We start from the raw sequence: 13,073 nt of genomic DNA on the forward strand, positions 1-13,073 counted from the left end.
GATCTAGTGACTCCTGCATGCCATCATGCGGGAGTCAATTTTCTTATAAAATATGTATGCAAACGAACGATGGTAGCAGAGAAACTTAAAGGTACTCGATACTCGACACGACAATATAATCAGCTTGTCAATTAAAAACATGCCTATATTATTATTTTAATGTCGCGAGATAAAGCTTTTTATTAATTTTTTGTTATAAAGCATAAACTAAAGTAAATAATTTTACATTTTGGTCTAGTTAAAATTTAAATCAATACAAGTAATAAAACTGTATTTGACCTTAAAACTGCATACGTGCAGTAGCGCCCTTGAGTAAAGCCTTAGAAACAGTATAACTCCTGCTAAACCCAAGACCAATAAGCGTATTAATTTTTGGGCAATTGTAATCAGTAAAATCAAAACTACCAAAATTAAATTGAGACTGGGTTTGGGTAAAAAATGTAACTCTATGCTAAGGCAGTGAAGTCAATTATTTTATATAACCAATTTTTAAGTATAAAAAATAGAAAGAAATTAAATTAACAAACAAATTTTACATATATACATTAAATCGAATTGTAATAAAAACCATTCTCTAATTAAAGTAAAAAGAAGAATAAGTAATCCAAACAACATGGTCATGTTTCTATCAACGCACGTCCATTAGCGAACCTCTAATTACATGCTCCATTATAATTACATGCTAACTAACGATGAATAATGGATAGATGGATTTATAAATTATTAAAAGGGTCAATCAAACGTGGTTCAAAATAAAATAATAGCTTTTAAGAATAAGCCAAAAAATATAGAAAAATAATAACTGTTTTCTGTATAATGCAATAATGTATAGATCCTCAGATACAGCAAAAATAGGGGCAAATTAATTATAAATGTATATATATACCTGCTATAATTTTTCTACAAAACAAAATATTTTTTCTGCTTCTTTTAAAATATTGTTTTATTTTTTATGACACTTATAAAATTAAAAATAGTTTTCTTAAGGCCCATATTGAGCCCGGATAAAAAAAAATCGTTTTCAATTTATAAATAAATTAAACCTTTTAGACAAAGTATTCGCTATCGATTTAAAACCATCTGTAGGATTTAATTTAGACCAAGAACAAAAAACTATCAAATAAATTACCCAATTCGCGCATTTAAATTAAATATTATTGTGTCAGCGGCAAATAAATACACTTTTTCCTTATAGAAAAAAAATATATGTATAACTAATTACTAGATTGTAGAAATATCGTATTTTAAAAGTATATAGCGTAGAGCGGCAACAACAAAACAACTATGAATTATTCATAGGCCCTTGGTTTACCTTTGTATATACGAATTCATTCAACAGAGAATTAGATGTAAGGCAAAAAAAAATAAACTAAAGAAAACAAATCGAAAGATTAAAAAAAGTAAAAAACAGAATAAAATCAGTTTTTTTAAGTTTTATTTACAGAAAAGTTATGAGTCCCTTAACAAGTTAATTAGTTTTTTTTAGTACGCTCTAAATGCAATCAATGTTTTTTTAATTGACTTCTCTTATTACCATCACTTTAATTTCCCCTGCCTACGTAGGTCCCTTAGTGTAAGTTATATTAATCAATACCTTACAAGAAAGGTTAATTAACTATTGCCATGTATATATTTATAATGTTAGATTTAATTTACTTTTGCATAAAAGTTAGTTTTTATATTAACTTTGCTGTAACATCGTGTCATATTTTAGTTATGTTTTTTAGAAAATTTCGACAAATTATATATAATAATCCAATCTTACTAAAATTATAAAGCACATTAATACTGAAGCTATTATTTTATTGTTACACCAAGCATAGCGGATTAGAGTTACAATAGTGTCAAAGGTATCAACAAAGGTAATGTCAGTTACTCCTAGTATATCGTTCAAGAAAAAGGGAAGACTTTTCCGTTTAGATTGTTAATTACTTTTTGCGGTTACTTAAATGACACGGCCTATTGACAGCCTAAATACCCTTGGCAATAGAATACAACAAATAAGTCTTGCGCGCAAAACTCAAACAGTTGCGAAAAAATCAATAAAAAAATCAATACAGCATTAAAATAGTTATATAAATGCAGAAGCTTTTGTGCCAAGCAACGCATATTAAACGAGCTTTTAAAAAAGTAGTATTGTATTTATGCTTATAGATATAAAACTGCAGTTTTAGAGAAATATAAATCAGATTTATAAACAAAAGAACAGAGTTCAGCAAATACAAATTTGGATGAAAATAGAATTTTTGAATAAAGTTTTGAATAAGGAAATTTAAAGATAAGTTACAGAATGTTGCAATGCGGCATAGGTTACGTTGTATTTAGTAACCTAACTATAAAATGACCTTTTTGGATATTTACATTGAATTCAATTATTTATATGCTTACGTCACAGATATAAATAATTTAAATTATTTGTTTAGACTAAGGCACTAAATATAAAAAAAATTCTTCAAAAATCCACCAGAAATTTTTTATAAAACTATTGTATTCTATAATGTAATAACCACATATATTTTTCTTTACAGATTTGTTAAGACACTTACATAAAAGCTATTGATTTTAAATTGAAATTTAAATATGGATTTCATAGTAAAGCAAGCCCTAGGAGGTAAGAAAATCATTCATATTTGACCGTTAAGAAATTCATAGGCGTTTGGTTTGTTTTTATTTGAAATTTTAACACGATATCAATGAATTTTAATTTAAATTTTTTATAAAGCTTGAAAGCATATAATATGAGTATGGCATATGTTATATAACATCTTGGATTTGAAATATAAATTTTTAATCGATTTAAAAAGCCTGGATAAACAAATCTAATTAACTTCATAAATAATTAAAGCCCACTTTGCATAAGTGCCTATACCATATGAATTTACCATGACGGTAGTAAATACAAATCTTCGTATCAAGTGTAATATAATATGTATCGCATGCAGAATGTAAAACGTAATTGCGTGAGTTTGGCATATCTATGCGCCCATTTTAGATAACATATGGTTTTTAATAACTACAATTTTGTTATTATAAAAAGTTTTAACATATAAAGGCTGTTTAATAAACGCCGAACATCCTTATATATATAGAAACTTAGTGGACATTAATATATATGTATGTCCAACTTATATGCCTGCAAAATAAAACAAACTTCCGTTTGTGGTACGTGGGTAAATTATCGCGGGCATATATTAGTTAAGGGTTGCGAATATGTTACGACAATTAAAATGCCGATCATGGATCGGGCTATCCCTAGTTTTAATAATTAAAATATTAAAAAAATAATTTAAAAGTCTAAATCCTATTAATTTTTTTTTCAGGAGCAACAAAAGACCTTAACAAGATGATGGACAAAGGAGGCTCAGAAGAAGCAGATCCAAAGCAGTTGGAGGCAGAAAAAGAGCATTTAGAAGCAATGGCGGAGCAAGAAGCAGAGAGGAAAGCAAAACATCAGAAAGCTGAGATCGAACGAGAAAAAGAACGACAGAGAATAAGAGACAAGGTTCGAATCCCACTGAGAGACATTTTTAATTTTTTTTTAAATTAATATTTTTTAACATTTTATATTTTCAAACTAAAATTAAGTTATTTAAAACGACATAATATAGAAAAATGATGCTAATAAGACTTAATATAAAACCACAGTAATATTACAGAATATGTTTAAAATATTAATTATAAATGTCTCTTAAACTATAATCTTTGACGCACTTACTTTCAATCAATATCGTCATCTCAATCTTTTAAGCTCAACCTTAAATCAATAAATCGTTAGATTTTAAATGACTACTCATATTAACTTGCCAATTATCTCCTATGGAAGGTTACATAATATCAGATAATCGAGAAATCAATACAAATAAACAAATTGATTTTGGAATATAGCTAAGACTAAAAATGCAAAAAATTTGGGTAAAAATTATTTTTTTTAAATTACATAATAATAATATTTTTTAGTATGGTTTAAAACGTAAAGACGAAATTGAGGCCGAAGAAAAAGCAAACCGCGAGAGGGAGACAGAGGGCAGGTTGACGAGATCCAAAAAGCCCTCAGTTGATGAAGATCAAGAAGAAGAGGAAGAAAGTAAGTATCTAAAAACGGGGACTACACAATCTTGAGTTTGAATCCCAACAAACCCACTTTTTAATAGCTTTTAATTTTTAATCTTTAATTTATAAAATCATATACCATACAATATTGGGACAATTAAATAACATTAAAAAAACATTTTAAATTTATTATATTTTTCTATAAAGCTGTACTAGGTCAAGCCGAAAAACACTTCAACGAATTACAACAAAAAGTTACAACAGCAACCGAAAACTGTATTATATCATAAAAAAAACAGGAGTACCAAAAATTCCAAAATTTCTTCATTTTAAAATATACCTACACTGTTATATTACAAATTCTGAATTAAATTTTAAAAATTTTGTACATTATATACAATAAACTATTGCATTTTATTTATATACATATTTACAATAGCCATATTTTATTTTTAGTAATATTATAACAATCATATGCGTAAATTTTTCTTGCTAAGAGCTATAATTTAATTAAAATAGAGTTTATTTATTGATTTATTGTATTAACAAAACATAGTCGATTTATATTGATCTAAAATTCCATTTAAACAAATTAATATCGATTTTATTTTCACTTTTAAAAACAATATTTTTTTGCTCGTTTTTGTTTAGTTTATATGTGTTTGTGTTGATTTAAATAAAAACTAAAATTTTAAAATTGTAAATTTTTTATTTTGGTGACGTCACTTTTAATGACGTCATGTTATTTGCTGGTGCGTTGGTATAATACAAAACCAACTTTAAATATTGTTATTTTTTTTGTAGAAAAACATTTAAAGCAATAAAGGGTTACAACTTTAAATAATAAAAATTCACAACAAAATATAAAAACGTGGTGTAGTGACTAAAACATTTTCTACACCACATGAGGTCCGTGGTTCGATCCCTAGTGATCTCATGCTGCAGCGCCTTTGAGTAAGGCGCTATAAACGGTATAAACCCCTGCTAAGCCAGCATTTAATTAGCAGCGTAATTATTGGGCAATTATAATCTATAATATCCAAAACTGGCCCAGGACATCAAGACTGGGTCGGGTCATTTGTTGTTACTCTATGTTTAGGTCGCGCATTCGACCTTCCCACATCGAGAATAAATATATATATATATATGCAAAAAAAATTAAAAACGAGCAAACATTGGCTTTAGAATAACCCTTATGTAATATATCAATTCCCTGTATTATAACGTTATATTAATAAAACAATAACGCAGATCAATTTTATCGCATTAACAACGAATCAAAAATTCCCAATTTTTTTGTTTATGTTTTTCATTGATAATAAATTCAACTCAGTGAGTTATTTAACGTTTTTTTAAACGTTAATTTATTTTCCTACACAACAACAACAGCGCTCATTTTATGACGATATCAACCAAGATATAACAACAATGGCTCATCAGTAAAATATATTTAAACATCATTTAGCCATTTTTTGTGCAAATTAAATAAGTTGCTAACTATATGATTTTCTATCTTAATTTAATCTAAAATTTTGCATTAATATGCCACAAAAAAATTTACAAAAGTATTACAACTTAATTTTTGGGCATATACTTTTGCCTTGGTTCAATAATAAGTATAGTTTGTACAAGTTACTAAGTCCATTTTTATATAAGTTATCCTAAATGAGTAGTCATTTACCATGTAAACATTACGTACTTCTTGATAATATGCACTTTTACGGTTTAAATCTTGCATTTTAAGCTTTAAACATAGCACTGTGCAGGTAAAACGTTATTGATATGCAGCGCTACCACAGAGCATTATTATACATCTGACTTCTCAAAAGACGGATTTTCTTGACCTACTGAAACGTCAGTCTCTACGTTAACTGGGTCGTTCTCAATGATATTTATAATCGAATCAGCAACAACACCAGAGTCTTGGTTTTCCGACGATATGTCCGCTTTATCGTCAATGACTGGCGTCTTATCCCCTTCATTTTTATCTTTAGTTATTTTTCGTTTCACGTTATCGATAACATTTAACGATACCCTTCGTATATGTGTAATGGAGGCTGTTTTAAACGCTTTCACGTCGTTTAATATTTTTTCACTTTTTTCCACACCTTTGTATCTTAAAAACGCAACCAGTAACAATCCTTCTGTCAGTTGGAATACAGAATACAAAAGTGGAAATACGAAAAAACTTCCAATTAAGTGGTTTGGGAACGCTACTTTAAGAATAGCACAGCCAAGTTGACCGTTTTGGCAAGAAGTCTCTATCGCCACCGTGCGGCGTTCAACATCGCTGAGTCGCGCAAAAGCCGACAGCGAAAAACCGAGACTAAATCTATATCGAAAAAATATTTTCAGTAACAAAGTATAACATGAGCGTTATATAATAGGACATGCCAAATAAAGCTTTAACATACCCAATAACTGGCATAAATACACATATAAGCCAAAGTTCCTTCGGCATTAGTCTAAGTAGACTGTCTCCATATAAAACAGCAGCAAGGATTGCCAAACTTATAATTGTAAGAACAAGCAAAACTTTACAACCCTGAAAAAAATAAAATAAATAAACTATATATCAGGAACCGCTACAATTAGGAATAACATATCGCAAGCTTAAATTAGTTTGCTTACCGTTACTATTTTGGAAGCAATACCAGGCTGTTTCCAGTTCAATATAATTCCTATACATACTGGTACCATCATAAGTATAAGAGATAATACCACGGAGGGTATAGGAATTAAATTTCCATAATTTGTGTTTTCAGGAAGCCAGTGGGACCCGTATACGAATAAGTTAAATGGGATAAAGGCAAATGCAAGCATCGATGAGCACGTGGTCATTAACATACTGTAATAATAATCTCGTTACTTAATTAGCAAAATTCTAAAACAGCAACAAGGATTTGTTTATTACCTTAAGGCTAAGTCTCCTTTAATTAAGTAAGCCAGTATATTAGACAGGCTGCCTCCCGGTACGCTTGCCGTTATTAATAAAACAATAGCTGCTACCCTTGGTAGGCTAAACATCTTTGCCAAGCCGAATGCTATTAAAGGCATAAGAACAAATTGGGTTAAGGCAGCAAGACCAACGCCTACTGGCCTTTTTATGTGGTCCTTTAGTACTTTTACATCCACGGTACACCCTAAGAAAAAGAAAATAATAGGTGACGATATGAACTTGACGTAGGCGCTATAAACAGTATAAACTCCTGCTGAGCCAACACGTAATCACAGGCAACTCGAGACTGGGTCGGGGTAACAGTTGTTACCCTATGTTAAGATCGCTCATTCGACCTTCCCACATCGAGGATAAGGTGTATACAAAAATATAAGTCTATAACCTCATAAGATGTATACAAGGCAAATTTAATTACCTAAACCCAACATGACTTCAGCTAGAATGCAGATAGACAGCCATTTTATAGCATGATCAATCCTTAATTTTTCCGGATCGTTCGAAAAGTCGGCAAAATTGTCAGCCGGTATCAAGTTGATGTACTTATCCCAATCGTAAAAAGTCCCATTACCAGTTATGTTGAACGAAGGTAATTGAGATTGGTTTATATTTTGTATTAATCTACCGAATGCATCATAACTGGCCATAATAAGTTAGTACTAAATTCCGATTCTTAGAAAAAAAAAAACAGATTTAAAATTTTATTTAATCGCAGATTCTATCAACTTGGTTCTATACTAAATTATAAACTGTATATCTATATGCCTAGTAGTTAGTACTACAATTTAGTAAGTTTTAAATTTAAATCAGCTTATATTTCTTTATTCTCTATTGAAAATATTTTTAAACAGCACCGCAATCCTTTATTTAATCTTAGGAAATCGTACTAAGCCTATTTTTGTATTTCGTAGCATATTTGTATATAACTGCTTCTAGATAACAGACTTTACTTACTACTTTTTTGGTTATTACACTTTTTGCAGTGCTTTTAAAATAGGATTTATTTCTACAGCTAAAATTAAAGGTATAACTTAAGTTCTTATTCTAGAAGGTTGGCTGACTGGCGCTTAACAAAAGAATATTATAACGTAAGCGCTAATTACATTCGCAGGCAATTACACTGCCTATTAATTCAATATGTCGTCAGAATGCACGTAATGCTTAATAAGACCCCATACTATTGCTTACACTACTAATGAAGTAACTGTACTATAACGCCGCGCATATCTAGTGACTGAATTAACATAACAGGCTGCTATTCTTTCCGTTTCATAACAAATCATCATTAAACGTTGGCAGGAAGCCATAGTTGATATCATCATGAACACTTCGGCCATGACACCTTAGAACGTCAAAAAGTTAATCATTTTGGCAAATGATTAAATCATTTTTTAAATAATTCTATGAATGTCAGAATGTTAAACTTGTTATAGTTTTGTAAAAATGAAACTTAAAATATAGATTTTTAAATTTGGGTACTTGACTAGGGTAGCGGTTGAATTTGAGTGGTACTTTTCTAGGTGTATTGAATTTAGTAGCCATGTTTAACTAAACCGATAATTTTTATGATTTAACAATACTAGTTTTGCACAACCTACCTTCCAATAAAAAATCAAAATACCCAAAAGATATAGCATATCAAACTGACAATAATTTTAATTTAAAAACCAAACATTATCTTCTATTTTTTTTTATTTTTAAACTCTTTTTAGTAATTTTAAATCGGCATTGGCAACGGTTCGTCCATCTCTTTATCTCTACATTCAGCACTCTGTAATTGTCGTCTGATTTCGAAGGTAATTTGGTCATGTGACCTGTGACGTATTAACTCTAATAAACTCTCTCGCTGCTCACTTGAAATATCACTCCTGTAAAAATTAAAACAAACTTAATAAAACATATTCTATGACCAATACAGTTAGATATTATATAATTTACCTATAAATTTCAGAAAAAGTTAATAAAGACTGATGCCATAAAACTGGTAGTGGTCTGTGTTCAGTTCGAAAACTCAAAAAATGAAACACCTAAAAGAAATTCTTGTTGTTAAATTTGGTTCTACAAATAAATAAAAAACTAAATATTTTGTTCACTTACCAATGCATCGATTACACGAAAAGGTAAGGCGTATTTTTTAGTAAGAAGAATTCGTAAGAAGATACTATTAGCACCACTATATTTCATTTCGGCAATTTTTAATAAGGCAGCGCTAAAACATAATAAATAATTCAAATTTAGAATAAAAATTTTAATTTTAATATAAACTAAAAGTGCTTACCTAGCATGTAAAACAGGTATTGAACATTTAGCCATTACGCTTCCAATGATAGTGGCTTCTCGTAATGAGCAAGTACCATCTTCACATAAGGGTAAAAGAATGCCTTTAAAAAATGCTGCTGGTCTAAATAAGGTCTTTTTTAATGCCTGTATAAAAATATAAAATAAATAAATATCTAATAAACAAACTTTATAATTTAAACAATAAACAGAATAATTACTTACCATAAATAAATGAAAATTCAGTTTTTTATAATATTGGATGTCGTCTCTTATTCTTGGTAGTAAAACTAAAAAGTAAAATCGTTGTGCCATATGCACGTTCATGTTTGAGGCAAATATTCTTGTTGCCTAGTAACAAAAAAAATTAAGAAAGTCAATATTAAATTCATAATTAAAAAATTGAACCAGCAGCATGGTGTAGTGGTAAGAACTCTTGCTACACCACCATGAAGTCGGGGGTTTAATCCCCACTGCTCTTATGTTGTAGCTTTCTTAAGTAAGGTGCTATAAACGGTATGAAGTCCTGCTAAGCCCACACTTAATCAGCAGCATAATTATAAGGCAATTATAATCAATAATACCTGGATGTTACTCCAGTTAGGTCGCACATTTGACCTTCACAAATTGAGGATAAAAATATATATATAGAAAAAATACAAATTCATATAGTTCATTACCGCTGGGCTGATGGACAAGTTATGTGGCTCGAACATGAAACCCTTCAGCTTATAGCCTTAACCAGCAAACCACACTACATAACAATTTAAAAAACTAACTAAAAAATTGCCAACCTGATACATAGCTGCAGCACTCCAAGTGTCAGGTTCTGTTACATATAAGATTTCTTCCCAATTTCTTAAGTGGGGAATAACCTACAGAACATAATTTATTAGTTACATATAACTAACAGAAGAAAATTACAAATGTAATGAAATAAAATTACAACTTTAATAGTAAACATTAAAATATATTAAATTTTGTCTATTTTGATAGAAACTACCTTAAAAGCTTTGGGTAGTTTGCCACATCTATATCGCACCAAAATAGTTTTAACATCTCTATAAACTTCTAATATTCTGGGATCCATATCGGGCATCGGTTTTTCAAGATCTGGCATTAAAGTTGACACGTCTGTCTGTTTTTCTATTTGGATAATAATGTATTGTTTGAAATTAACTAAAGTGAAGTAGTTAAAAATAAATTTAAATAAAGAAAATTCTTAAAATTTTCAAATTAATTTTTTTTAAATATTACACAGAATTTTGTTAAAGAAAATACCGTTAATTTTTTCCATGATAATATCTGAGAGAGTTCTTCTGGATGGTGGATTCAGATTCATGAAAGCCTCCAATGCTTCCTGATCTCCCGCATCCAAACTTAATTCCTCTTTAAACCCAACTTGATCTTCTCTTCCTCCAGACTCAAGTTGAGGCCACTCTTCTTCCCCCTCCTCCTCTTCAGATTCATGATTTTGCTGAAAATATTCAATTTTTTGTAAAAAAAATTTTAACTGTTAAAACTTTTAGTTAATCATAATTATTTTTTTTAATATATTATGTATTCAAGAAAAGTTACCAATCTAAGTTTAGTAAGTGGTTTAGAAATATTTGTTGTTTGTTTCATGTCTTCTAATTCATCTTGTTGTTTGCGAGCTGCATCCAGAATCTTTTTCGTAAGTTTGTCGTTAACATATTCACTTTCTTCCTGAAAAACACCAAAACTTTTTTTTATTTCAATGACATCCATTATGGATATCACTAAGTCTAAAGTTAAAAAGCAATAAGCTTTTTGTATATTTGTTCTGTGTTATTTGCTGTATATATAATTTAAATGCCAGCATTGGTAATTAAACCAGCTACGTTAGGTTTTAGGCATCTAGAAAAAAATACATCATATCAAAAATCATTTAAAATACCTGCCGATTTCTTTCTTTGCTTCTTTTTTCCTTTAACTCTTTTTCACTGCTTATTGATCCCTCCAAATCAGTTCCATGTTTGCTTCCATGGGGACCTACTCTGTTCCTCAGCTTTTTTACTTTTCCCATTTTAATAAAATTTCTTATATCTGGAATTTCAAACAAGTACAGTTTTCATACATACTCAAGTTACTTATTAATATTTGAGAATTGACATATAGAAAATGTGTTTAAAAATGAAGAGACTTGACACACGAAAAAAGGAGACTTTAAAATATAACTAACCAGTAAAATCAGCTTAAAAATGTAACAGAATTGGTAACCAAAAACATAAAATCAATAATTACCAGATACATAAGTTTTAACTTAAAACCAACTTGTAAGAAATTGAGAATAATTTTAAGAGCTATATTATCAGACTTGGTAAACAATATATACAAACAGCAAATTACAATTTAAATTAGTTGTGTGTTGTGAATTCTACTTAAATTGTTTCAACATTTAATCAAATATATTTATAACCAAACTAGGGGTGCAGATATTAAACGTTTAATAATCAAGAAACTGCAGGACTTAATCCCAGATGAAGATTTTCAATCTCTGTACTCCCGATCCCCGCCTCTTTGATTTCCATATCTCTGTTGACTACCGTATCCGCGTTGGTTGTGTCCACCATCATTGTAGTCACGATTGTAACCACCACCTCCACCACGGCGATCCCGACCTTCACCCCTGTATCCTCCATCTCCTCTGTATCCTCCTCCTCCTCCTCCACTGTGGTATCCTCCTCCGCCTCCACTGTTATATCCTCCACCTCCTCTTGGAGGACCTCTTGACTTTTTCTCAGCCTTCCTTACATTGAGTTCTCGTCCCATCAGATCAACTCCGTTGAAATCATTTATAGCTTGGTCCACTGATTCCGGCTCACCAAAACGAACAAAACCGAATCCGCGAGAACGCTGAGTATTTTTATCAAAAATGACCACACAGTCTTTACATTCAAGACCCCTACTCTCAAAAAGATCTTTTAGATTTTCGTCTCTAGCATCCCATGATAAGTTTCCCACAAACACCTTGCAATCATCTTCATCGTAATAATCCCCCATTTTAAATATAAGTGGTTATTGAAATTTTAAATTTGCCTGCTTCAACGAAATATTTCTCTAATTATATAATTTAATTTTACTGAAGATAAATTTTACCATTAAACCAGGAGATATAAATTAACAATAGCATTTATAGCGAACTGCCAATACTGATTCGCACCTCTCCTTGAACTGCTCGTCTTAAGTTGAAATCTGTATATTCGGACATTAAAAATTAGGAAAGTTTTATATGAATGTTAGGTTTACACTTCAACATATTATACCTTTGCTATAAAAAGTAATTGGCTGACTGTCTAAAACATTACCCGATTAACAGAAAAATTTAAAAAAAATTTTTTATATATAAATATGTTAAATAAACCGAATAACAAATTATTCTAACACAAAATTAATTTAAATATTAAACAAACCAAACCTTAAGTGCATGATTATGTATCATAAACAAGTTCCAAAGTAACTTACATACTCCATTTTAATTAATTTTATTCTTTTTAACCGCCATTAATTCACTAGGCCACGAGGGTTTCAGACAAACTAAAAAAAATTTTATATCTTTAGAGTTGCCAACATTTTTAAATAAGTTTATTTAAAATCGATATGTAGTTCACATATTTCAAAATACCTTTCTACTTAAATACTATAAACAAGTAATAAATTATATTTAAAGATGTTTAAAATTGTATAAAGACATAAATAATACGTTATTACAATTTTCGTTTACTTTACAAATATTTAACGGAAACATTTCTTAACTTGTTTACTAGTA

General features: G+C 29.7%; 4 protein-coding genes across 5 annotated transcripts; 1 reads left to right on the top strand and 3 right to left on the bottom strand.

Moving 5' to 3' along the window:
* The first annotated feature begins 2,527 nt into the window (after positions 1-2,527).
* Positions 2,528-4,541, top strand: LOC145745507 (uncharacterized). Its single transcript, XM_082563603.1, has 4 exons — positions 2,528-2,611; positions 3,321-3,502; positions 3,958-4,084; positions 4,258-4,541. Exons 1-4 carry the CDS (start codon positions 2,581-2,583, stop codon positions 4,338-4,340), a joined length of 423 nt encoding a protein of 140 aa, XP_082419729.1. The 5' UTR covers positions 2,528-2,580; the 3' UTR covers positions 4,341-4,541.
* Positions 4,542-5,655: 1,114 nt separating this feature from the next.
* On the bottom strand, positions 5,656-7,653 carry LOC145745894 (hepatic sodium/bile acid cotransporter-like). The gene is made up of 5 exons (XM_082564075.1): positions 7,425-7,653; positions 6,965-7,193; positions 6,682-6,898; positions 6,465-6,595; positions 5,656-6,382 (listed from the first exon to the last, which is right to left on the bottom strand). The coding sequence occupies exons 1-5, from the start codon at positions 7,651-7,653 to the stop codon at positions 5,857-5,859; spliced, it is 1,332 nt and encodes a 443-aa protein (XP_082420201.1). The 3' UTR covers positions 5,656-5,856.
* Positions 7,654-8,608: 955 nt separating this feature from the next.
* LOC145746079 (bystin-like) lies at positions 8,609-11,351 on the bottom strand. The gene is made up of 10 exons (XM_082564265.1): positions 11,202-11,351; positions 10,862-10,990; positions 10,565-10,760; positions 10,287-10,429; positions 10,078-10,158; positions 9,509-9,634; positions 9,285-9,430; positions 9,104-9,215; positions 8,945-9,033; positions 8,609-8,874 (listed from the first exon to the last, which is right to left on the bottom strand). The coding sequence occupies exons 1-10, from the start codon at positions 11,328-11,330 to the stop codon at positions 8,724-8,726; spliced, it is 1,302 nt and encodes a 433-aa protein (XP_082420391.1). The 5' UTR covers positions 11,331-11,351; the 3' UTR covers positions 8,609-8,723.
* Positions 11,352-12,838, bottom strand: LOC145746082 (uncharacterized). Of its 2 annotated transcripts, none has more exons than XM_082564269.1 (2): positions 12,770-12,838; positions 11,352-12,499 (listed from the first exon to the last, which is right to left on the bottom strand). In XM_082564269.1, exon 2 carries the CDS (start codon positions 12,305-12,307, stop codon positions 11,795-11,797), a length of 513 nt encoding a protein of 170 aa, XP_082420395.1. In that variant the 5' UTR covers positions 12,308-12,499; positions 12,770-12,838; the 3' UTR covers positions 11,352-11,794. The 2 variants fall into 2 exon arrangements, with proteins under 2 accessions (XP_082420395.1, XP_082420394.1); XM_082564268.1 differs by having other exon boundaries at positions 12,723-12,836.
* Positions 12,839-13,073: the final 235 nt, after the last annotated feature.

This window comes from Corella eumyota, chromosome 3 (assembly GCF_963082875.1).
Source record: "Corella eumyota chromosome 3, kaCorEumy4.1, whole genome shotgun sequence".
In the NCBI taxonomy this organism is placed as follows: domain Eukaryota; kingdom Metazoa; phylum Chordata; class Ascidiacea; order Phlebobranchia; family Corellidae; genus Corella; species Corella eumyota.

Excerpts from the sequence above, each read along its gene's own strand:
- LOC145745507 (XM_082563603.1), top strand. The coding sequence starts at position 2,581 with ATGGATTTCATAGTAAAGCAAGCCCTAGGAG. Across the intron at positions 2,612-3,320 it reads AGTAAAGCAAGCCCTAGGAG|GAGCAACAAAAGACCTTAAC; the intron begins GTAAGAAAATCA and ends TTTTTTTTTCAG. Across the intron at positions 3,503-3,957 it reads GACAGAGAATAAGAGACAAG|TATGGTTTAAAACGTAAAGA; the intron begins GTTCGAATCCCA and ends AATATTTTTTAG.
- LOC145746079 (XM_082564265.1), bottom strand. The coding sequence starts at position 11,330 with ATGGGAAAAGTAAAAAAGCTGAGGAACAGAGTAGGTCCCCATGGAAGC. Across the intron at positions 10,761-10,861 it reads CACTTACTAAACTTAGATTG|CAAAATCATGAATCTGAAGA; the intron begins GTAACTTTTCTT and ends GAATATTTTCAG. Across the intron at positions 9,034-9,103 it reads TTCGTGTAATCGATGCATTG|GTGTTTCATTTTTTGAGTTT; the intron begins GTAAGTGAACAA and ends AATTTCTTTTAG.
- LOC145745894 (XM_082564075.1), bottom strand. The coding sequence starts at position 7,653 with ATGGCCAGTTATGATGCATTCGGTAGATTAATACAAAATATAAACCAA. Across the intron at positions 7,194-7,424 it reads TGAAGTCATGTTGGGTTTAG|GGTGTACCGTGGATGTAAAA; the intron begins GTAATTAAATTT and ends TCTTTTTCTTAG. Across the intron at positions 6,383-6,464 it reads GTATTTATGCCAGTTATTGG|ATTTAGTCTCGGTTTTTCGC; the intron begins GTATGTTAAAGC and ends TTTTCGATATAG.
- LOC145746082 (XM_082564269.1), bottom strand. The coding sequence starts at position 12,307 with ATGGGGGATTATTACGATGAAGATGATTGCAAGGTGTTTGTGGGAAAC.